The 23,612-nt window shown below is 40.3% G+C and overlaps 1 protein-coding gene across 8 annotated transcripts in view; it reads left to right on the forward strand.

Annotated features, from left to right (window-relative positions):
* The window catches only part of MCTP2 (multiple C2 and transmembrane domain containing 2), a 257,535-nt gene that overhangs the window by 62,473 nt on the left and 171,450 nt on the right, over window positions 1-23,612 (forward strand). For all 8 annotated transcript variants that reach the window (XR_005018816.1, XM_036843935.1, XM_036843934.1 and 5 more), the window contains one exon: window positions 4,857-5,382. Coding sequence is in view for 7 of the 8 variants with exons in the window: in XM_036843935.1 (XP_036699830.1) it covers window positions 4,915-5,382 (468 nt within the window). In the remaining variant the exon portion in view is untranslated. The remainder of the gene's footprint in view (window positions 1-4,856; window positions 5,383-23,612) is intronic.

Genomic DNA, 23,612 nt, shown 5'->3' on the forward strand with positions numbered 1-23,612 from the left:
GTTGGTGCGTTCAATGTTGTCCCAGAGGTCTCTGAGACTGTTTTCAGTTCTTTTCATTCTTTTTTCTTTATTCTGCTCTGCAGTAGTTATTTCCACTATTTTATCTTACAGGTCACTTATCCGTTCTTCTGCCTCAGTTATTCTGCTATTGATCCCGTCTAGAGTATTTTTAATTTCATTTATTGTGTTTTTCATATTGCTTGGTTCCTCTTTAGTTCTTCTGTGTCCTTGTTAAATGTTTCTTGCATTTTGTCTATTCTATTTCCAAGATTTTGGATCATCTTTACTATCATTATTCTGAATTTTTTTCAGGTAGACTGCCTATTTCCTCTTCATTTGTTAGGTCTGGTGTTTTTTGACCCTGCTCCTTCATCTGCTATGTGTTTTTCTGTCTTCTCATTTTGCTTATCTTACTGTGTTTGGTGTCTCCTTTTCACTGGCTGCAGGTTCGTAGTTCCCTTTGTTTTTTGTATCTGTCCCCAGTGGCTAAGGTTGGTTCAGTGGGTTGTGTAGGCTTACTGGTGGAGGAGACTAGTGCCTGTGTTCTGGTGGACGAGGCTGGATCTTGTCTTTCTGGTGGGCACGTCCACGTCTGGTGGTGTGATTTGGGGTGTCTGTGGCCTTATTTTGATTTTAGGCAGCCTCTCTGCTAATGGATGGGGCTGTGTTCCTGTCTTGCTAGTTGTTTGGCATAGGGTGTCCAGCACTGTAGCTTGCTGGTCGTTCAGTGAAGCTGGGTCTTGATGTTGAGATGGAGATCTCTGAGAGATTTTCGCCGTTTGGTATTACATGGAGCTGGGAGGTCTCTTGTGGACCAGTGTCCGGAAGTTGGCTCTCCCACCTCAGAGGCACAGCCCTGATGCCTGCCTGCAGCACCAAGATTCTTTCATCCACATGGCTCAGAATAAAAGGGAGAAAAAACAGAAAGAAAGAAAGCAAGAGGATAAAATAAAATAAAATAAAATAAAATAAAGCTATTATAATAAAAAATAAGAAAAAGAATTATTAAGAAAATATTTATTAAGAAAAGTTTCTTTTAATTTTTAAAATTAATTTATTAATTTTTATAATAAAAAATAAGAAAAAAATTTATTAAGAAAAAATTTTTAATTTTTAAAATAAAAAATATGAAAAAACTTATTAAGACAAAAATTTTTTTAATTTTTAAAAATAGAACCTAAGGAAACTCGTATTAAGAAAACCTTTATTACGAAAAAAATATTTTTTAAGGAAAAGACGAAAAAAAACAGATGGACCGAACCCTAGGACAAATGGTGCAAGCACAGCTATACAGACAAAATCTCACCCAGACACATACACATATACACTCACAAAAAAAGGAAAGGGGGAAAATTAATACATACTGCTCCCAAAGTACACCTCCTGAATTGGGATGATTCGTTGTCTATTCAGTTATTCAGCACATGCAGGTACATCAAGTTGTTTGTGGAGCTTTAATCCTGGGGTTCAGGTTTGGACCCGCCTCTTCGTGTAGGTTGCCTGAGGGCGTCTGTTCTTCGCTCACACAGGACGGGGTTAAAGGAGCAGCTGCTTCGGGGTCTCTGGCTCACTCAGTCCGGGGGGAGGGTAGGGTACGGAGGAGGCGGGGCGAGCCTGCGGTGGCAGCGATTGGCGTGACGTTGCACCAAGCCGAGGCGCGCCGTGCGTTCTCGCATGATCCGGAAGTTGTCCCCGGATCACGGGACCCTGGCAGTGGCGGGCTGCATAGGCTCCCGGGAGGGGCGGTGTGGATAGTGACCTGTGCTCGCACACAGGCTTCTTGGTGGCGGCAGCAGCAGCCTTAGCGTCTCATGCCCGTCTCTGGGGTCCGCTCTGATAGCCGCGGCTCGTGCCTATCTCTGGAGTTTGTTTAGGCGGCACTCTGAATCCCCTCTCCTTGCGGGCCGCGAAACAAAGAGGCAAGAAAAAGTCTCTTGCCTCTTCGGCAGCTGCAGACTTTTTCCCGGACTCCCTCCTGGTTAGCTGTGGTGCGCTAACCCCTTCAGGCTGTGTTCACGCCGCCAACCCCAGTCCTCTCCCTGCGATCCGACCGAAGCCCGAGCCTCAGCTCCCAGCCCCTGCCCGCTCCGGCGGGTGAGCGACAAGCCTCTCGGGCTGGTGAGTGCTGGTCGGCACCGCTCCTCTGTGTGGGAATCTCTCCACTTTGCCCTCCGCACCCCTGTGGCTGTGTTCTCCTTTGTGGCTCCGAAGCTTCCCCCCTCCGCCACCCACAATCTCCGCCTGCGAAGGGGCTTCCTAGTGTGTGGAAACCTTTCCTGCTTCACAGCTCCCTCCCACTGGTGCAGGTCCCATCCCTATTCTTTTGTCTCTGTTATTTCTTTTTTCTTTTGCCCTACCCAAGTACGTGGGGAGTTTTTTGCCTTTTGGGAGGTCTGAGGTCTTCTGCCAGCGTTCAGTGGGTGTTCTATAGGAGCAGTTCCACGTGTAGATGTATTTCTAATGTATCTGTGGGAAGGAAGGTGATCTCCGCGTCTTACTCTTCCGCCATCTTCTAGCCCACCGACCCTAAGTACTTTTTATGGACTAACTCATTCAGTCCTCACAAGATCCCTATGAGGTAGTTATATTTAAACTTATGTATAAAAATGGAAATAATAATGAGACAGCTCTTAAGTAACTTGAGTTAAGATATCAAAATGTGACATTATGATAGTATTATCAGTAGTAATAAAAAATAGCTTTTCCTGAATGAACACTTTCTCTGCATCAGATACTCGGACACTGGGACTTAACACTTTATCTCATTTTGTCTGTAAACTAGGTGATACAATCCCCAGTGGATAGGTGAAAAAATTGAGACTTAGTGTGATAGTACACCTAAGTAGAACATAAAAGAGTAAAATTCCAACCTGTGGAGTCTGTCTCTAGAATCCATTCATCTCCGCATTGCCTACTGAAGATACCAAGTTCATCCTGGGATGCTAATGGTCAACAGGCAAGAGCTGTAGAGTCATATTGTCCTAACCTTCTAAAGGCAGTGACTTCCCAATGACTAAATATCCTGGGCTGGGTACAAATGCTTGAAGTCCTTGAATTTTGGAAATGCTTTTTGCCATGGCTCTTGGTCTTTTTTGTCCTCAGCCAAATGTGGCAATGTGAGTACAGGCCAAATTAGAGTGACTTGACCACACTGTACTTTTTCATATTGGAAAGATTTATTCTGAGGCACTTGACACAGAGAATAAGGGTTAATGCTCCAAATTTGATTTTAATCTGATTCCTAACGCATCTGCCTTGTTATATCTTAAATTACTTCCTTTCTTGCATAGCATTCACCATAATGTATCATGTTTGTTTGTGAAGCATTCCTATCACTCACACCCAACTGTTTGTGGGAAACATTTTCTCTAAATCTTTCATTCTCAAGCTGCAGCTCTGAAGGTGGCTTTTCTTAAGATTTCCATTATAGAAGTTTTGCCAGTTCTTCTGATCTGGTACACTGGAATAAGGGCAGACCTCTCACTCTTATTTTAATATAAATTTTAAAGATACTAGATGGAATCCTAGTTGATATGAGCAGTTGTTTGTCCTTCAAAGTGCACACTTAACTCTAGAAAGGAAGATGATAAGCTTAAAGCAGGATTGACAAACTACAGTCTGCTGCCCGTTTTTATAAATAAAGTTTTATTGGAACACAGGTACACTCTTTCATTTTGGTATTATCTATGTCTCCTTTGGTGTCACAACAACATAGTTAAGTAGTTTGACCACCATCTCACCCTCAAAGTCTGCAATATTTACTAACTGGCCTTGTACAGAAATTGTTTGCTGACTCTGGGTTTAGAGACATAGAAAGGGACTCCCTTGAACATACTGGTTAAAAGATGCTGTTATTTTTCTAGTAAATGTCTTTTGCTCTGCTTTCTCTTGAGAGGAGATAAGGAAGAAGCCTTCTTATTTACTTTTTATTTTTATTCTTTTTTTTTTCAAGGTTTATTAAGGTATAATTGACAAATAAAAATTGCGTATATTTAAGGTATACAGTGGTCAATTTAATATACATATACATTACAAAATTAGCACCACAAGCAAGTTAATTAATATCTCCATCACCTCATATACTTACCATTTTTATGTGCGTGTGTGTGCTGAGAACACCTAAGATCTACTCTCTTAGCAAATTTCAAAAATACGTGGTGATTATAAAAAGAAAAAAGACAAAGAGATGAGTGTCGGCGAGGGTGTGGCGAATAGGGAACACTTACACACTGTTGGTGGAAATATACATTGCTCTAGTTATTATGGAAAACAATATGGAAGTTCCTTAAACAACGAAAAACTAGAATTAAACCAGCTATCCCATTTCTGGGTATATATTCAAAGGAAATGAAATCAGTATCTCCAAGAGATATCTGCATCCCTTTTCACTGCAGCATTATTCACAGTAACCAAGATTTGGAAAAAAACCTAGATGGCCATTGAAGCATGAATAGGTAAAGAAAATGTGGTATATACATGCATATACAGTGGGATATTATGTAGTCATAAAAAGAAGGAAATTCTGTCATTTGCAGCAGCAAAGATGAACCTGGAGTGCAATGAGTGAAATAAGCCAAACTCAGAAAACAGTCTTTTAATGTCACATTTTTTGTGTCAACCTTATAGTTTCATGCATTCATTGCTTTAACTTTTCTGTAACTACTCTGATAAAAAGATCTTATATATTCAGTTCCATAAGAATGCTTTTCCTGATATTTGTAGATGTTACCAATCAAATGTTTCGATCTTGATCACTTAATGGGAGGGTAAGATTCTTGAGTCATGTTTTCCACTTTGATGTGCCCTGACAGCACAGAGTAGCTTCATGTTCTTTCTTCTTGTCTTCTGTTTCCTAGGAAGGGCCTGTAGAGACGCACTCTTTCCCAGAGTGACTTCCTGGATCTTCATGCAGCCATGGATCTGGATAAACCTTCTGTCTGGGGCTCTTTAAAACAGCGGACCAGGCCTTTGTTAATCAGCCTGAGCAAGAGGAAGGTGAAAAAGAACTCGGACAAACCCCTGGACTTACGGGTCAGGCATTGTCTGGACCGCCACCTCAGCCTCTCCGTTCCTGACCTCCTGGAGGCTGAGGCCTTGGCCCCGGAGGGGCGGCCTTACTCCCTGCCCCAGTCATCCTACACCTCGGTGCCTAGCAGCCTGTCGACGGCAGGGATCGTTCCCAAAAGTAGCAGTAGCTCTTTGAAACAGTCTGAAGAAGAATTGGATTGGAGCCAGGAAGAAGCAGGCCACTTCCATGTAGTGGAAACAGACTCCGAGGAGACCTACGCCTCTCCAGCCGAGGACAGGAGGGCTTCCAGCAATGGCATCTTTGATGTGCTCCAGAAAACTCCCCTTGGAGAGGATGCGCCAGAAGGGCCAGAGGTGAGACCAGGGCTGGGCACTTCCCTGTTTGTCTTTCTTTTTTTCTTTTTTTAAAAGTGTATTCAGTGCCCTTGAAAAATTTGGTTACAATTTATTTTTGTGGTTAGCTTGCATGGAGAGGATGCCATTTATAAGAATTTAAACGAAGGTAATATTGATTGCACCCAGTGTTCCCATTTGTTTGGGGGTTGACCTCTATGTATTTTCAAAGTATTACAAATAACCTTCCTAGAATACTTCAAGGCATTAAAAGCCCTATTGGATGAGTTTTCTGTTTTCCATCTCCTGGCAAAGAAATCAAGAGCATAACTTTGACTTTTTTGCTGAAATGTGTGTCTGTTTCTATCTCTCTGTCTCCACTACCCACAGACAAAAATGCATATTCACATTCCTAAGAAATGTAAGAATATGTGTCTCCTTTTGACTGCCAGAGAGTTGGAACTCTCTTCTCCTTCACAAGTACATACCTGCGTGAGTGTCTGATCCTGTGCACATGTGTGCACACTTACCTGTGGGCAACTTCACTTGCCTCCTCTAAAAATGAAAAGAAAGCCAAACATTAAAGGAAACAAATTCTTATCAATTCAGTGATTTTTATAAAGCTTTAGTATTTCTATAATAAAAATAACCAAATATAATTATGTGACAAATATTATATTTCTAGGATGAATTTAATTTAAATGTAATCATCAGATGACCAACTATGATTTGGATAATCAGTTTAATCAGTTTTTTAAAAAAACTTACATTTATGGCACTGGAAGTAGGTTTCAGTGTTGAGGCAATGGCTTAATTTTTTTAACCTAATTTTAGGTTAGTGTTATAATTATGGAGAAAACTGGTTATTCCACTAGGATTTTTGGTTTTATTTTTAGAACCAAAGCCTCTTAATTATGCCATACATTTAGATTTCACTGGGGGGTGGGATTGTGGATATTTGAAGACCATATTCTTTTGGAAGCATTACTATGTTAAGACACCATTAACCATTAAATGACTTAACTATTTGTTTCATAACCATTAACATTTATGAAATCCTTTTTGTAACAATTTTTTCTGATGTTTACTGTTATTTATAAATTTGAAATATCTTTTTCCACTAATCAAAATATAAATTAAGTGAATTTTTAAACATAGTTCCTAATTCATAGTTCACTATGAAAGAGGTAAGATGTTAAATTGTATACTAATGTTAATCTTTATCTTCTTGTTACTTATTAACTGACCAGAAAAAAAATAGGTGGGCTTCTTGGCCTTGATAGGCTAACAAACTCAAATTAGAGTAAGTTGTTTTAAAAGTTAGTGCTGTTAAACTATTTCGCTGACTATAAATATTTAATGCCTACTCTAACTCGGGCATCATAAAGATTCTATTGGAAATAAGAGATGGTTAAGAATGTGACCCTGCCTTCAAGTTGTGATCTATTAGGACATAGCATTAATTGTAGCATAAGAGGCAAACAGATATTGGGGCTGGCTGTCTGTGCAAAACATTCAAGCCTTTCTCCTGGCAGCTCAGTGGTTGGAGGAGATCATATGTGGGGACGCAAGGGCTTGTCATGTGTGAGGCAGTGTTCAAGTTGGCACAGAGGATAAGTAGGATTTGATAGGTGAGGGAATATGACAAACACAGGCCTGAAGTGTGGATGGGGGGTGGTCAAGGGTGGTGAGCATTCTGCTCTGCCTTGAATGAAGGCTGGAGGGCTTTCTGACATGACGTGTGTCTGCAGTGGCTGTGGGCTGTGCTGAGGTCTGTCCGTGATGTGATGGCAGATGGATGGTTTGCAGATGGGTGGTAGTGGTTATTTTCTCTTCTCCAGCTAATTGCAGAAGAGCCTGGAATGTTCAGTCCTTTAGGTTATTCTGGGTTGGATTTAACTCAGCCATTAAACAAACAAACAAACAACAACAACTAAAAACTTCTTTCTTGAAAAAGAATCTTCTGCTTCTCTTCTCCTGCCCTAAAAATAATTGACATAGACTGAGACTGAGTCTTCCTTCCGTGGCCCCTCATTGCCATTTATCTGCTTGGTGAGCTGTTTGCAGAGGATGGAGTGACGGCTGCAGCTCATCAGACCCGTAGGATCACTTGTGGTCAGGTGCACTATCTCACCTACCCACTGCTCCTCTCCCCGTTCCTCCTTCTCCCCCTGTATTGGGTGGGCTGCTCCCACTATCTGAGGATCCAGTTCATCACTTGGCACAGAAGTTAGCCCCTCCCTTGCTTATCTTTTACACTAGGCTATGTTAATTTGGGGGTGGCGTGACTGGGGAAGTCTTGTCTAACTTGTCTTTGCTCAGGGCCCAGCTCCGTGCCTGGCCCATGGTATGTGCTCCATCAATATTTTTTTAATAGAGAAATCAATGATGGCAGTGTGTGCATTCATAGGGCTTTTCTTAGTGTCTTCTCTTCGACTTCTCTTCAGTTTATGATTTAAAGTCAGCATTTTTTTGGTTTTGTTGGAAAAAACTCATCATACTATCAAGGAACTCTTTTTAAATAGTATTGACTGAAGATATAGAGAGATTTAGACAGGTGTAGAGCCCAAGTTGAATACTCATTTAAAATCTGAATTTATTATCTATGAATAAAAAAATTTTTTTATTGAAGTATAGTTGATTTGCAGTGTTGTGTTAATTTCTGCTGTGCAGCAAGGTGATTCAGTTATACATATATATGTACATATATACACATTCTTTTTTAAAATATTCTTTCCAATTATAGTTTGTCATAGGATATTGAATATAGTTCTCTGTACTGTACAGTAGGACCTTGTTTTTTATCCATTCTCTATATAAAAGCTTACATCTGCTAACCCCAACCTCCCACCTCTTCCCTCCCCCAAACAAACCCCTCCCCCTTGGCAACCACAAGTCTGTTCTTTATGTATTTTTTAAATGAATGGAAATCCTTCCATGTCTCTGCAAATGGCACAATTTCGTTCCTTTTTATGGCTGAGTAATATTCCACTGTACATATGTACCACATCTTCTTTATCCATTCCTCTGTTAATGGACATTTAGGCTGCTTCCATGACCTGGCTATTGTAAATAGTGCTGCAGTGAATGGGGTGCATGTATCTTTTTGAATTTTGGTTTTCTCTGGGTATATACCCAGGAGTGGGATTGCTGGGTCACATGGTAGTTTTTGTGCCATTTGTACAGACATGGATAGACCTAGAGATTGTCATACAGAGTGAAGTAAGTCAGAAAGTGAAAAACAAATATCGTATAATATCACATATGTGGAATCTAGAAAAATGGTACAGATGAACTTATTTGCAAAGCAGAAATAGAGACATAGATGTAGAGAACAAACATATGGATACCAAGGGGGGAAGGGGGGTGGGATGAATTGGGAGATTGGGACTGACATATATACACTACTATGTATAAAATATACACAGGGAACTCTACTCAATGCCCTGCGGTGACCTAAATGGGAAGGAAATCCAAAAATGAGGGATATATATACATATAGCTGATTCACTTTGTGGTACAGGAGAAACTAACACAACCATTGTAAGCAACTATACTCCAATAAAAATTATTTAAAAAATAAAATGAATGGAAGTCCTGCTGAATTCCTGTCATCTGTGAGTTCTGGAGTTGGTTAGTCCTTGTCTCAGATCTGGTTTTATCTTTTCTTCCTAATGAAGAGCAAACAGAGTTCTGCGGCTTTCATGAAATGGGGGAGGAAATGAGGAAGAAGGTAGGGATTGGCGTGTGACAAGCCCAGAGGACAACGAGGTTAATAGGATGTTTGCCTGTATCCTTGGTGTAACTTATTTCGTGTGGAGCTTTCCAGAGGGGGGTGAGAGATGGAACATCTGTGGTCTCAGGCACCCATGGGGGTTTGTCTCACGTTTTAGTGCCCGATGCCATCTTGGTGCCAGCTTGAGCTTCAGCAGTATTGCCTGAATGTCCTGCAGTCACTTTCTCGCCCTGCCATTGTCAGCAAAGGAAATGAAGTGTTGGCTGACAGTTACGGGGGAAAGAATTTGAGACAAAGAAGAAATTTAAGTGTGAGGGAAGAGGAATAATGGATGTGAGAATGTAGAGGTCAGGTGGAGACTGGAATAGTCAGTGCAGGTGCTCCAACCAGACATAAAACCAAAACGGGAGGAGGTAGGTTTAGAATAAACGACACACTGGTAGAAGGGGTTCTCTAGACTCTCTCTCTCTTTTTTTTTTTTAATTAATTTTTACTGGAGTATAGTTGCTTTACAATGTTGTGTTAGTTTCTACTGTATAGCAAAATGAATCAGCTGTATGTATACATATAGCAACTCTTTTTTGGATTTCCTTCCCATTTAGGTCAACACAGAGCATTAAGTAGAGTTCCCTGTACTTTACAGTAGGTTCTCATTAGTTGTCTATTTTATACATAGTAGTGTGTATATGTCAGTCCCAATCTCCCAATTTATCCCACCACCACTTCCCCCTTGGTATCCATACATTTGGTCTCTGTGTCTGTGTCTCTATTTCTGCTTTGCAAGTAAGATTATCTATGCCCTTTTTATAGATTCCACATATATGAGTTAATATACGATATTTGTTTTCCTCTTTCTGGCTTACTTCACTCTGTATGACACTCTCTACGTCCATCCATGTCTTTACAAATGACCCAATTTCCATTCCTTTTTATGGCTGAATATATTCCATTGTATATATGCTACCAAATCTTCTTTATCCATTCATCTGTCTGTGGACATTTAGGTTGCTTCCATGTCTCCAGACTCTTTCTTGAGCCCTGATTCATATTGCACTTGATACACCCCCACAGAACCCTTGTCTCAGGACAGAATTCACTGTCTACCTGGAGTTCCCCCAAATACAGACCATAGTTTCTTGGCAACATCGCCATTATTCACCTATTGCTCAAGAGGAAAAAAAACTGTGAGTAATCTGGAACTGTTTTACTTCCTTTACTTTTAATGTTCTATGAAATTTTCATTTATCCTTGTTACATCTTACATCTTCTCCTCCCTTTTTTTCTTCATTCCTCTCATCTTTCAAGGCCCAGCTGAAATCTTCCTTCTCTGTGGTGCTTTTCCCAACTCTACAATCAATATGACCCTCCTGCCTTCATTTGCAAGCATCGCTACTTTTACTGTTGCTGAGCGCTGACCTCATCCTGCTTTCTGTCAAAGTCTGTAGAGAGAAAGGGATTAGAACAGGTAGAGGAGGTTGAGATGTGAAGGCATATTGGTGCTGGGCAAGAGTGTCATTGGATAAGACCCTAAGAAGGTCGCAAGCTCCATGACCTGTATTAACTGTCCAGTGGCCCCCTGGCTCTGAGGACCGACTCATGATAAATGATCATGGGACTAAGCTGCAAATGACAATCACAACTAATTTTTAGTGAGAATTAAATACTATATAGACTCTAGTGCTCATTTTGACATTAATAGCTCATTGTTTCAATGCTGTCAAGTTACTTTGGAAGGCAGATCATAATCAACACCTACTTCATTAACTTGCTGGGAAAAAGAATTATTTCAGGGCCTGGAAATACTTGAAAAATCCATGTTAGGTGTGTTAACTCCCTGAAGTCAGCCTACATGAGAAGTCACATAGAGTCAGGAGATTGTCTATGAATCAACTCTGCATGGATAATGGGTAGGTTCTACACTGAAATGGCATCTGGTGTGCTGTCCATTTCACAGGAGGGATTGAGCTGTAGATGAGAACTTGACACACTTACAGTTTGTTTGCTAGGACCCACTGCATCCATTTCCACATGCCAACCTGCTTTGCCAATGAAGCCAAGATTCTTAAAGTCCTGTGGGATAGGCTTCCTCTTCCCTCCGTAGGGTTCAAATGGGCAGGTCCAAACTTTTACCTAGGCTTCCTTGCAGGACCTCTCTCTTTTTGTGATTGACACGTTATTTTATTAACAACTATTACCATAGTTGTATGTTATCACTTTTACTCAGGCTGATAGCCTATCATGGTTGCCTGACAACCAGATTGTCTCCAGTAGGTGGCTGTGTATGTCCCACCTCTGATGGGCGAAAGGTAGTCTTACCGTTTCATTTCCATTGGTCTCCTCACCAAGACTTGGGGCTTAGGAGGCGGTTAGGGCATCTCACCCTACTGCCAAACACCACCACCACCTTGTATTCGGTTAGTTGTGTAAAAGTCAGCCTATCTTGTCAGATTGGAAGCTGTCTTCTTCTTCTCCCAGCCTTTCTGCAAACCTTGCTTATGTAAAATATATTGATTCACTTTGTGTCTGAAGTTGACGGCTAGGTGCTGTGGGGCCATGAGAAATTCAGTTTGGTTGGGGAAGGTGGTGATACATGGAAGCCCCGAGTGGGTAGGTGAGTTCTGAAGGCGTTCTCAAATGTCAGATGCAATATGAAGAAACTAAAATTAAGGAGACTCAGAGGGAGAGTAGCTTATTTTTCCTTCTTTTCTTCTTTTTCTTGCTATTTTTTTTCTTACTTCCTTCTCCTGTCAGCATTCCCCGCCCCCCCCCCCCCCCCCCCGAATAGTTATTTTACAAGATACTTTCTCATGCCTTGGAAAATCAGTTAAGTGTTTAGAGAATACAGAGAGTCCCCTCTGGTTCTCATCTCCAGTGTTGATGATGGAATTGAGATTAGATGAGGTACTGGAAACAATGACCAACACTACGAGGCAGTCTCTAGACAGTGCTAGATAACTAACCAGTTGAGGTGAGAAGGGAGTGGTTGCTCTGAGTATGTGGTCGGAAAGGCCTGAAGAGGATGTGTTTTGAGGTTAAGACTCAAGTGGTTGGGGAGTAAATCCGAGTAGTTACGGTTGCTGTTCATGATGCTAGCAAAAGAGAATGCTCTTAGCCCAGTACATGGCAGTCACAAGTGCCTAACAAGGACTCACTGCTATGATTATGGTTGTATTTATTACTGTTATTATTTTTATCATTACCTTTTCAGCATGAAATCGAGGGCCAAGGAGGTTGAATGACTTGCCTAATATTATCCAGCTAGTAAGTGTCAGAGCCAGGATCTAAATCCAGTTCTGTTTGAATCCAAAGCCTGTGCATAAAACTGTGTATATTAGGGCTTTAGAGAAGTGCACATCTGCAAGTTGGGAGAACTCAGAGCTGGTAATCTAAAAAATGTTGATCATCATGGGAAGATGTATGTTTTTCTTTGTCCACTGTGCCCTTTTAAATGCAGGGATAATTATGGTGCTGGAATGGCTTATTATCATGGTCTATAGCCAGTAATCCTGAATGGAAGGATTATTACCATCACCGCCCCACCATCCATGTAATCCCACAATGGGGTACATCCTTCCCTAACACTTTATTTGACAGTTGGAGTTTTAAACAGCTCGCTTTGGTGCAAGTTTAAGTGGATGAGTTGAGTGGTTTAGAGAAGTACCCTGTTGGGATAGTTCCAGAAACTCTGCTTGGCAACCACAGAGCTTCAGTTTAGTGACCACAGAGAAGCAAAATGACAAACCAGAGAGGAGAGGAAACAACCTACGGCTTGCAGAATTAAACAAGTGTGTCAGTTTCTCTACACTTCAATTACGTGTTCTTTACTATTTTTGCTTTATCTCAGAAATCATTGCTCAACATACGTGGGGTCAGTGAGACAAATATGTAAACCATGTCCCAGGGTGCTTCATGGGATTGGCCCCTTTTTTCTTTTTCCATCCCTCCTTCCCATACCTACTACGTGCTGATCCTGCCCTGAGGCACTGGGAACACAGCAGTCAACAAAACAGACAACAGGGTATTTCCTCATGGAGATCCTGTTCTAGATGGTGGCGGGCTACAGATATATTCAGAAAGTGATAGATTTAATGGAGAAAAATAAAGCAGAGGAGTACTCGGGTGGAGGTGTGACCATTTTGAACACAGTGGTCAGGAAATATCTCTTCTGAGAAGATAACATTTACACAAAGTCCTAGAAGAGGCAAGGAAGCAAGTCATGTGCGTATCTGGAGACAAAGCATTTCTAAAGGGGAGAACAGCCAGCGTGCAGGTTCCAGGAAGGCAGGAGTGTGCCTGGTATTTGTCAGGAAGAGCAGGAAAGCAGTGTGACTGGAGAGGATGGTAGGAGGTGTCAGAGTTACTTCTGAGTATGTATCACATGGGCTTTCCCATCCTGCCAGGCAACTCTGCTACCATAACAACTACCCAGGGCACTGGGTGAGCAGATGCAAAGGAACCCTATGGGCTTGGTGCCGTGTTGCTCACAGGCAGGGCAGGAAGAATCAATAGCATATAGTGGTGCTTGCTGTACCTGCTGTGAACACCGGGAATAGCAATAAGTGGGTTTGCCTCGGATCGGAACTGTGGAGGAAGTGGGCACCAGTTGATAAGCTGTGTGGAGAGGGGAAGACAGCACTGTCCCGAGATATGTTATACCTTGATTGTCTATCTGTCATCATAACAGTGTCAGTGAGAAAGGGATGGTCAGAATGAAGGGAGGGACTTGGGTTGCTGACCACCTTCATTGAGTTGTTTTCTCCAGTCTTCCCAAATACATCCACTGTCCTCATAATAATAAAAATAATAGAGTGGCAACACCAATCCAGTAGCACCCTGAGAGGTTATGTGTAAGAAACTACAAAGTGCAATGTAAATGTCATCTCACTGGACCACATCTATTGGGCTCACTCTTTACACAAAGAGCCTTGTGCAGTGTCCGACCCAAAGAAGGTACTCAGTAGATATCTTTGAATGAATGAATTTTTCTCCTAACAGCTTACAAGGTTAATATTTTTTTGCCCCTTTTAGAGATGTTCCCATGGTCGTGAACTTTAAGTAAGTAAACTTTTCAAGGACACAGAGCCAAGAAGTAGCAGAAGTGGAATTCAAATCCAGGTCTTTGTGACTCCAGAGTTTTGTCTACTACTGTGCAGAGCTGCCTACCTGTATGTCAGATGAGGTGTTCTACTTTTGCATTCTTCTGGTTTTGGGCACAGTTGTGGTTCAGTGAAGAGTGGATACCCAGGACTCAGATGAAGGGCTAACTCTCTTGTTTCTCTTTGGCAACCATCTAGCCTCTTAGCTCTGGCTCCTGATTTGTACATTGTAAATTACTAATGACAGCCCATAGACTCCTTGTAAGAAGTTAATAAGAGTGTGTGTTTGTCAGTTATGAACTACTAAGCAAAGTAAAGCAGGCACTGTTAATCTTTTAAAGTATCTACTGCTAATAGTAATGAAAACAATTATGGAAGGTCAGTAAGCAAATATTACTGAATATGGTAAGAAAAGTTTATTATACCAAGGTTGCAGACATTTTCTGTAAGGGACCTGGTAATGAATAGGTCCAGCTTTGTGAGCCATAGAGCTGTCTCTGTGGTAACTACTCAGCTCTGGTGTTGTAGCATGAAATTAGCCGTAGAAATATATATAGATATGTACATAGGCAATGTATAAATGAATAGGTGGGGCTGGGTTTGAAAGTTTAAACTTTATAAAAACAAGTGTTGGGCTTTACTTTGCTGATGGATAGGTAGTGAATATGTGTATACACACACGTGCACATACACACACCTGACTTATATTTTGTATATTAGATAATATTCCAGGGTAATCACTTTAAGTGAACAATCTTGTGGGTGGGGAAAAATAAATGTGTATACCTTGATTGTATGATCAATAACCTCCTAAAAAGTTGTATAAAAATTGAATATGGAGGGCGGAGTCAACATGGCAGCGTGGGAAGATGTGGAGTTCACGTCTCCCCACAACTAGGGTGCCTGCCGGATGCTGGTGGGGGACCTTGATACCCATGGAGACGGGAGGAACCCCCAAGGGAACCGGTCGGACATGGGGGGACTGAGGGGGGAGGAGAAGTGGAGGATGAACAGTACTGGCGCCCCTGAGGGGTGGCTGAGAGTGGGGAAGGTTTCCCATGCTTGGATGGACCCTTGGGGGCTCGGATCGGGGGGGGTGCACTGAGCGTTTCCCTTGCCCCATAGGCCTGGGAAGTCTACCTGGCTCTTGGACCAAGTCCTATGCCCTCAGAGGCCCCCTCCAGGCCACGTTGGTCCTGGGGGCATAGGAGGGAAGCCGGGGGAGAACAGGAGAGGCAGGCAGGAGGGGCCTTCCAGGACCAGAGGAGCGGGAGAGGAGTGGAGAGCATTTGCCCTGCCCACTCAGGCCCCGGAAGCCTGCTGGGCTCCCAGGCGGGGTCCCCCACCCTATGAGACCAGAGGCCGGGGCCCCTTCTGTTCTGTTGAGCCTAAGCCCCAGCCCCCACACCCCCCAGGGCCTTTTCCAGCCCTGTGGGTCCTAAGCATAGGCCTTGCTGACTGCCCAAATCCTGCCTCTGCCTAGGCCCTACCCTCCACAGCCAAGGCCTTTTCCACCTTTTTCTCCCCCCTTTTTTTTCTTTTCCTCTATTTTACTATTGTGGCTCTGTTTTAACTTCCGGTTGTTGTTTCATCTATATTTTTATTTTTATGCTCTTTCTAACATACCTGTTAGTTTCCTAGTCTAATTTTAGTTTTTACTCTTTGGTATTGTTCTCCTTTTTTTTTTTTTGCCACCCCGCACAGCTTACAGAATCTTGGTTCGCAAGGCAGGGTTGGGCCGAAGCTTGTGCAGTGGGAGCTCCAAATCTGAACCACTGGTCTAACAGAGAACCTCAGACCCCAGGGAATATTCATCAGAGTGAGGTCTCCCAGAGGTAATCATCTTGGCACCAAGAACCAGCTATACCCAACAACCTACAAGCTCCAGTGTTGGAAGCCTTAGTCCAAACACCCAGTAAGACAGGAACACAATCCCACCCATCAAAAACAAACAAAAAAATAAGACAGCAAAAAAATATGTCACAGATGAAGGAGCAAGGTAAAAACCTACAAGACCAAATAAATGAAGAGGAGATAGGCAATCTACCTGAAAAATAATTCAGAGTAATGATAGTAAAGATGATCCAGAATCTCAGAAATAGAATGGAAGCAACGACTGAGAAAATACAAGAAATGTTTAATAAAGATCTAGAAGAACTAGAGAACAAACTAACAGAGATGAACAACACAATAACTGAAATGAAAAATACACTAGAAGGAATCAATAACAGAAGAACTGAGGCAGTAGAATGAATAAGTGAGCTGGAAGACAAAATGGTGGAAATAACTGCCAAGGAGCAGAATAAAGAAAAAAGATGGAAAAGAATTGAAGACAATCTCAGAGACCTCTGGGACAACACTGAACACACTAACATTCAAATTATAGGGTCCCAGAAGAAGAGGAAAAGAAAGGGTCTGAGAAAATATTTGAAGAGATTATAGTGTAAAACTGCCCCAACATGGGAAAGGAAATTGTCACCCAAGTCCAGGAAGCGCAGAGAGTCCCGTACAGGATAAACCCTAAGAGAAACACACCAAGACACATATTAATCAAACTAACAAAAATTAAATTCAAAGGAAAAATATTAAAAGCAGCAGGAGAAAAACAAAAAATAACATACAAAGTTATCCCCATAAGGTTATCAGCTGAGTTTTCAGCAGAAACTCTGCAGGTCAGAAGGGAGTGGCAGGATATACTTAAACTGAGGAAAGAGAAAAACCTACAACCAGGATTACTCTACCCAGCAAGGATCTCATTCAGATTTGATGGAGAAATCAAAAGCTTTCCAGACAAGCAAAAGCCAAGAGAATTCAGCACCACCAAACCAGCTTTACAAGGAACTTCTCTAGGCTGGAAACACAAGAGAAGAAAAAGACCCACAAAAACAAACCTAAAACAATTAAGTAAATGGTAATAGGAACATACATATCAATAATAACCTTAAATGTAAATGGATTAAATGCCCCAACCAAAAGACACAGACTGGCTGAATGGATACAAAAACAAGACCCATATATATGCTGTCTACAAGAGACCCACTTCAGACCTAGGGACACATACAGACTGAAAGTGAAGGGATGGGAAAAGATATTCCATGTGAATGAAAATTGAAAGAAATCTGGAGTAGCAATACTTGTATCAGATAAAATAGAGTTTAAAATCAAGACTGTTGCAAGAGATAAGGAAGGGCACTACATAATGATCAAGGGATCAATCCATGAAGAAGATATAACAATTATATACGTTTATGCACCCAACATAGGAGCACCTCAATATATAAGGCAAATGCTAACAACCATGAAAGGGGAAATTGACAGTAACACAATAATAGTAGGGGACTTTAACACTCCACTTACACAAATGGACAGATCATGCAAACAGAAAATAAATGAGAAAACAGAAGCTTTAAATGACACAATAGACCCGATAGATTTAATTGATAATTTATAGAACATTCCACCCGAAAGGGACAGAATACATTTTCTCCTCAAGTGCACATGGAACATTCTCCAAGATAGGTCACATCTTGGGTCAGAACTCAAGCCTCGGAAAATTTAAGAAAATTGAAATCATATCAAGCATCTTTTTGGACCACAGTGGAAATCAATTACAGGAAAAAAAAACTGTAAAAAACACCAAAACATGGAGGCTAAAGAGTGTGCAACTAAATAACCAAGAGATCACTGAAGAAATCAGAGAAGAAATTAAAAAATACATAGAAACAAATGACAATGAAAACATGACAACCCAAAACCTATGGAACGCAGCAAAAGCAGTTCTAAAAGGGAAGTTTATAGGAATTCAATCTCACGTCAAGAAACAAGAAAAATCTCAAATAAACAATCTAACACTACACCTAAAGCAGCTAGAGAAAGCAGAATCAAAAAAACCCAAAGTCAGTAGAAGGAAAGAAATCATAAAGATCAGATCAGAAATAAATGAAAAAGAAATGTAGGAAACAATAACAAAGATCAATAAAACTAAAAGCTGGTTCTCTGAGAAGATAAACAAAATTGATAAACCCTTAGCCAGACCCATCAAGGAAAAAAAGGGAGAGGATGCAAATCAATAAAATTAGAAATGAAAAAGGAGAAAACACAACTGACACACAGAAATACAAAGGATTATAAGAGACTACTACAAACAACTATATGCCAATAAAATGGACAACCACGAAGAAATGGACAAATTCTTGGAAAGTTACAATTTTCCAAGACGGAACCAGGAAGAATTAGAAAATATAAACAGACCAATCACAAGTAATGAAATTGAAACTGTAATTAAAAATCTTCCAGCAAAGAAAAGTCCAGGACCAGATGGCTTTACAGGTGAATTCTATCAAATATTTAGAGAAGAGCTAACACCAATCCTTCTCAAACTCTTCCAAAAAATTTCAGAGGGAGAAACATTCCCAAGTTCATTATATGAAGCTACCATCACCCTGATACTAAAACCAGGAAAAGGTGTCACAAAAAAAGAAAATTATAGACCAATATCACTGATGAGCATAGATGCAAAAATCTTGAACAAAATACTAGCAAACAGAATCCAACTGCACATTAAAAGGATCATACACAATGATCTAGTGGGATTTATCCCAGGGGTGCCAGGATTCTTCAATATATGCAAAGCAATCAATGTGGTACACCATATTAACAAATTAAGGAATAAAACCATATGATCATCTCAGTAGGTTCAGAAATAGCTTTTGACAAAATTCAACATCCATTTATGATAAAAACTCTTCAGAAAATGGGCTAGAGGGAACCTACTTCGACATAATAAAGGCCATATACGACAAACCCACAGCAAACATCATACTCAGTGGTGAAAAACTGAAAGCATTTCTGCTAAGATCAGGAACAAGACAAGGATGTCCACTCTTGCCACTCTTATTCAACATAGTTTTGGAAGTCCTAGCCACGGCAGTTAGAGAAGAAAAAAATAAAAGGAATACAAATTGGAAAAGAAGAAGTAAAACTGTCAGTGTTTGCAGATGACATGATAACATACATAGAAAATCCTAAAGATGCCACCAGAAAACTGCTAGAACTAATCAATGAATTTGGTAAAGTTGCAGGTTACAAAATTAATGCACAGAAATCTCTTGCATTCCTATACACTAACAATGAAAAATCAGAAAGAGAAATTAAGGAAACAATCCCATTTACCATTGCAACAAAAGGAATAAAATACCTAGGAATAAACCTACCTAAGGAGTCAAAAGACTTGTACTCAGTAAACTATAAAACACTGATGAAAGATATCAAAGATGACAAACAGATGGAGAAATATACCATGCTGTTGGATTGGAAGAATCAATATTGTGAAAATGACTATACTACCCAAAGCAATCTATGGATTCAGTGCAATCCCTATCAAACTACCAATGGCATTCTTCACAGAATTAGAACAAAAAATTTTACAATTCGTATGGAAACAAAAAAGACCCCGAATAGCCAAAGCAATCTTGAGAAAGAGAAATGGAGCTGGAGGAATCAGGCTCCCCAACTTCAAACTATACTACAAAGCTACAGTAACAGTATGGTACCGGCACAAAAACAGAAATATAGATCAATGGTACAGGATAGAAAGCCTAGAGATAAACCCACACAAATATAGTCACCTAATTTACGACAACGGAGGCAAGAACATACAATGGAGAAAAGACAGCCTCTTCAATAAGTGGTGCTGGGAAAACTGGATAGCTACATGCAAAAGATTGAAATTAGAACACTCCCTAACACCATACACAAATATAAACTCAAAATGGCTTAAAGACCTAAGTGTAAGTCCAGACACAATAAAACTCTTAGAGGAAAACATAGGAAAAACACTCTTTGACATAAACCACAGCAAGATCTTTTTTGACCCACCTCCTAGAGTAATGAAAATAAAAACAAAAATAAACAAATGGGACCTAATTAAACTTAAAAGCTTTTGCACAGCCACGGAAACCATAAACAAGACGAAAAGACAACCCTCTGAATGGGAGAAAATATTTGCAAATGAAACCACTGACAAAGGATTAATCTCCAAAATATACAAACAGCTCATGGAGCTCAATATCAAAAAAACAAACAACCTAACTAAAAAATGGGTAGAAGACCTAAATAGACATTTAACCAAAGAAAACATACAGATTGTCAAGAGGCACATGAGAAGATGCTCAACATCACTAATTATTAGAGAAATACAAATCAAAACTAGGAGGTATCACCTCACACTGGTCAGAATGACCATTATCAGAAAATCTAGAAACAATAAATGCTGGAAAGGGTGTGGTGAAAAGGGAGCCCTTTTGCACTGTTCGTGGGAATGTACATTGATACAGCCACTATGGAAAACAGTATGGAGGTTCCTTAAGAAACTAAAAATAGAACTACCATATGACCCAGCAATCCCACTACTGGGCATATACCCTGAGAATGCTATAATTCAAAAAGAGACATGTGTCACAGTGTTCATTGCAGCACTATTTACAATAACCAGGACATGGAAGCAACCTAAGTGTCCATTGACTGATGAATGGGTAAAGAAGATGTGGCACATATATACAATGGAATATTACTCTGCCATAAAAGGAAACGAAATTGAGTTTTTTGTAGTGAGGTGGATGGACCTAGAGACTGTCATACAGAGTGAAGTAAGTCAGGGAGAGAATAACAAATACCGTATGCTAATACATATATGTGGAATGTAAAAAAAAATGCTTCTGATGATGAACCGAGGGTCAGGACAGGAATAAAGACGCAGACATAGAGAATGGACTTGAGGACACGGCTGGGGAGGCAGAAGCTGTGGCAAAGTGAGAGTAGCACTGACATGTATACACTACCAAATGTAAAATAGATAGCTAGTGGGAAGCAGCCGCATAGCACAGGGACATCAGCTCGGTGCTTTGTGACCACCTAGAGGGGTGGGATAGGGAGGGTGGGAGGGAGGCTCAAAAGGGAGGGGATATGGGGATATATGTATCCATATGGCTGATTCACATTGTTGTATAACAGAAACTAACACAGCATTGTGAAGCAATTATACTCCAATAAAGATGTGTTAAAAAAATTTGAATAAGAGTAAACTCAGCCATTTGGTAGACCCGAATTTTTCTGAACAGGCATTCTAATTTTGACCTCTGATTGTCATGTGAGTTGTTTTAATTCTATCACTGTATCCAAGCATTGCTTAATGGTCTGTCTAGCCATCTGATCCCCTTTGCTCCTTTTGCTGCTTCCTTTGCCCCGTAGGTATTTGTGTCCGTGAGTACGCTCTTCCTGAGTATCCACGTTCTTAGTAATGGATGTGGGTTAAGTAATTAACTAAATATATATCGTATCAATATATATCATTTGCTATACTCATGTACTTGAATAGAGTATTTCCCAAAGAAAATCTTAAGTGATCTTCTCAGCCAACTTGTTACTCTTATTTAGCTTTCCTGCATGTGGGTTTATGTCTTCTTCCAGTTTAAACAGTTTAAACAGCCAGTGATTGTTTACATCACTTATTATTTAACTTTCTGTGTATTCTTCGTGCTAAGATCCTTCAGACAGCCACGTGGGAGGTGATATTTGTACAAGATCACATTTAGTGTACACAAAAGAAAATGTTTTTTCACATCAGTGTCTTGTTCTTAAGATCCTTGGTGGCTAAAGGACATTTTTTTTTTTTTAAATAATTGACCCATCCATTCTAATATCTCCTCATTTTAATACATTTGCAATCTTGTATGTATTACCTTGTATGTATTTACATACCTTCCCATGAATTTCACCTTAGCAAGATAAAATGGAAATATCAGTGTAAATTTGCTGTCATTAAACACACACACACACACATACAAATCCCACTTATCTAAAAGGTAACAGTGAGAGTTGTGTGAGAGATGACTAGCCTCATGCCAACATGTTAATGCTGAGTTTCTGAATGTTTGTATATAATTAGAGAGTTTTGTCATATTAAGACTTCTCAGCATTGATGATATTCAAGATTATTTGTCTTTTCCTGAGTATGTCCTTGGAAACATTTGTTTAAAATGGTTAAAACCAGTGCTTAATGGATAAACAAACTATGGTACACTCATAATGATGGAATACTATTCAGTAATTTAAAAAAAAAGAACTATTTATACAGATGCCAACTTGAATGGATTTCAAAGGCATTGGGCCAAATGAAAGATGTCAGCCAGTGTCAAATATGCATGTATTCCATTTATATGACATTATGGAAAAAGATGAAGCTATAGGATGAGGACAGGTCAATGACTGCCATGAATTAGGGGTGAGGGTACAATGTGATAACAGTAGGATTGCATGCAGGAGTTTTTTGGGGGACTGTTTTATGTCCCAATAGTGGTGGTAGTTACACAAATATATACATGTGTAAAAAAGTCATCGCATTGTACACACATGTAAAAAGTCAATTTCACTGTGTTAACTTTTTTAAAGTAAAATTTAAAAAGAAAAATTAGAGTGCTTGATTTTGCTTGTTGAGAACATCAAAAAAAATCTTCTCATGTTGACGGATACCAGGGACTTCTGTAAGAAAAATACTAATTGTACTTTTTTAATGAAAAATTCAGTGATGTAGTTACTAGGTTTACAAAGAAGCTGAAAATAATGTAGCTTCTACTCAGTGAATAATACCTTCAGTTCCATGCAGAGTGTCGGGAATACTCAAAGTTATGTGTCCCCCAGCAGCTGTAACCCGGTACTCCTGTACTTCTGTAGCCTTTCCTGTCTTCTTTATGGTGATCACTTTCCTTCCTTGGTGTGTATATACTGCGTGTGACAGTTACGGCGGCTGTGGGAACCATAACTTTAAGTTCTGTGACTTCTGTGAGTAAAACGAGCCATAATGTTGAATTAATGTCATTCTTCACATTTAATTTCCACGTTGTTCTAAGTGGAAGACTTATTGAGTATTTGAATAAAAGCTCCATGTTCATTTTTGATAGTGTGTAAATGATGGTGGTGATGTGGGCTCGTTTTGTCACTGAATGAACGTGATCATTAAGTACAGGGAGGCTCCCTTGGGAGAGTGTGTATGGTGTGTTGGTCTGAGGAGTGATGGTTTTTAAGAAACATTCACTCTTCTGTTTGACAGCAGAAGGTGACAGTAGAAGATACGGGACCACGCACTTTAAACAGGAATTCTGATCCCAGCACCGGCAGTTTTACAGAACTGCCTTCAAACAGGATTGGTTAAGTGGAGCGTTGATTCGTTTCGTAAAACTGGAGACACTAACAGGGGATGATCAGGCTGCAGAGGATCAGACAGCAGATGTTACTTGTTGGTTCTGCACATGAAGACCTGATCGGAGTATTTTGGGTTTTGCAAATCAGACAGAAGGGGAATCGCTGAGCTTCCAGGAGATAATCATGAGGAGAGTAATAGTGTAAAAGGCATGAGGAGAAAT

This window comes from Balaenoptera musculus, chromosome 2 (genome assembly GCF_009873245.2).
Source record: "Balaenoptera musculus isolate JJ_BM4_2016_0621 chromosome 2, mBalMus1.pri.v3, whole genome shotgun sequence".
Classification (NCBI taxonomy): Eukaryota; Metazoa; Chordata; class Mammalia; order Artiodactyla; family Balaenopteridae; genus Balaenoptera; species Balaenoptera musculus.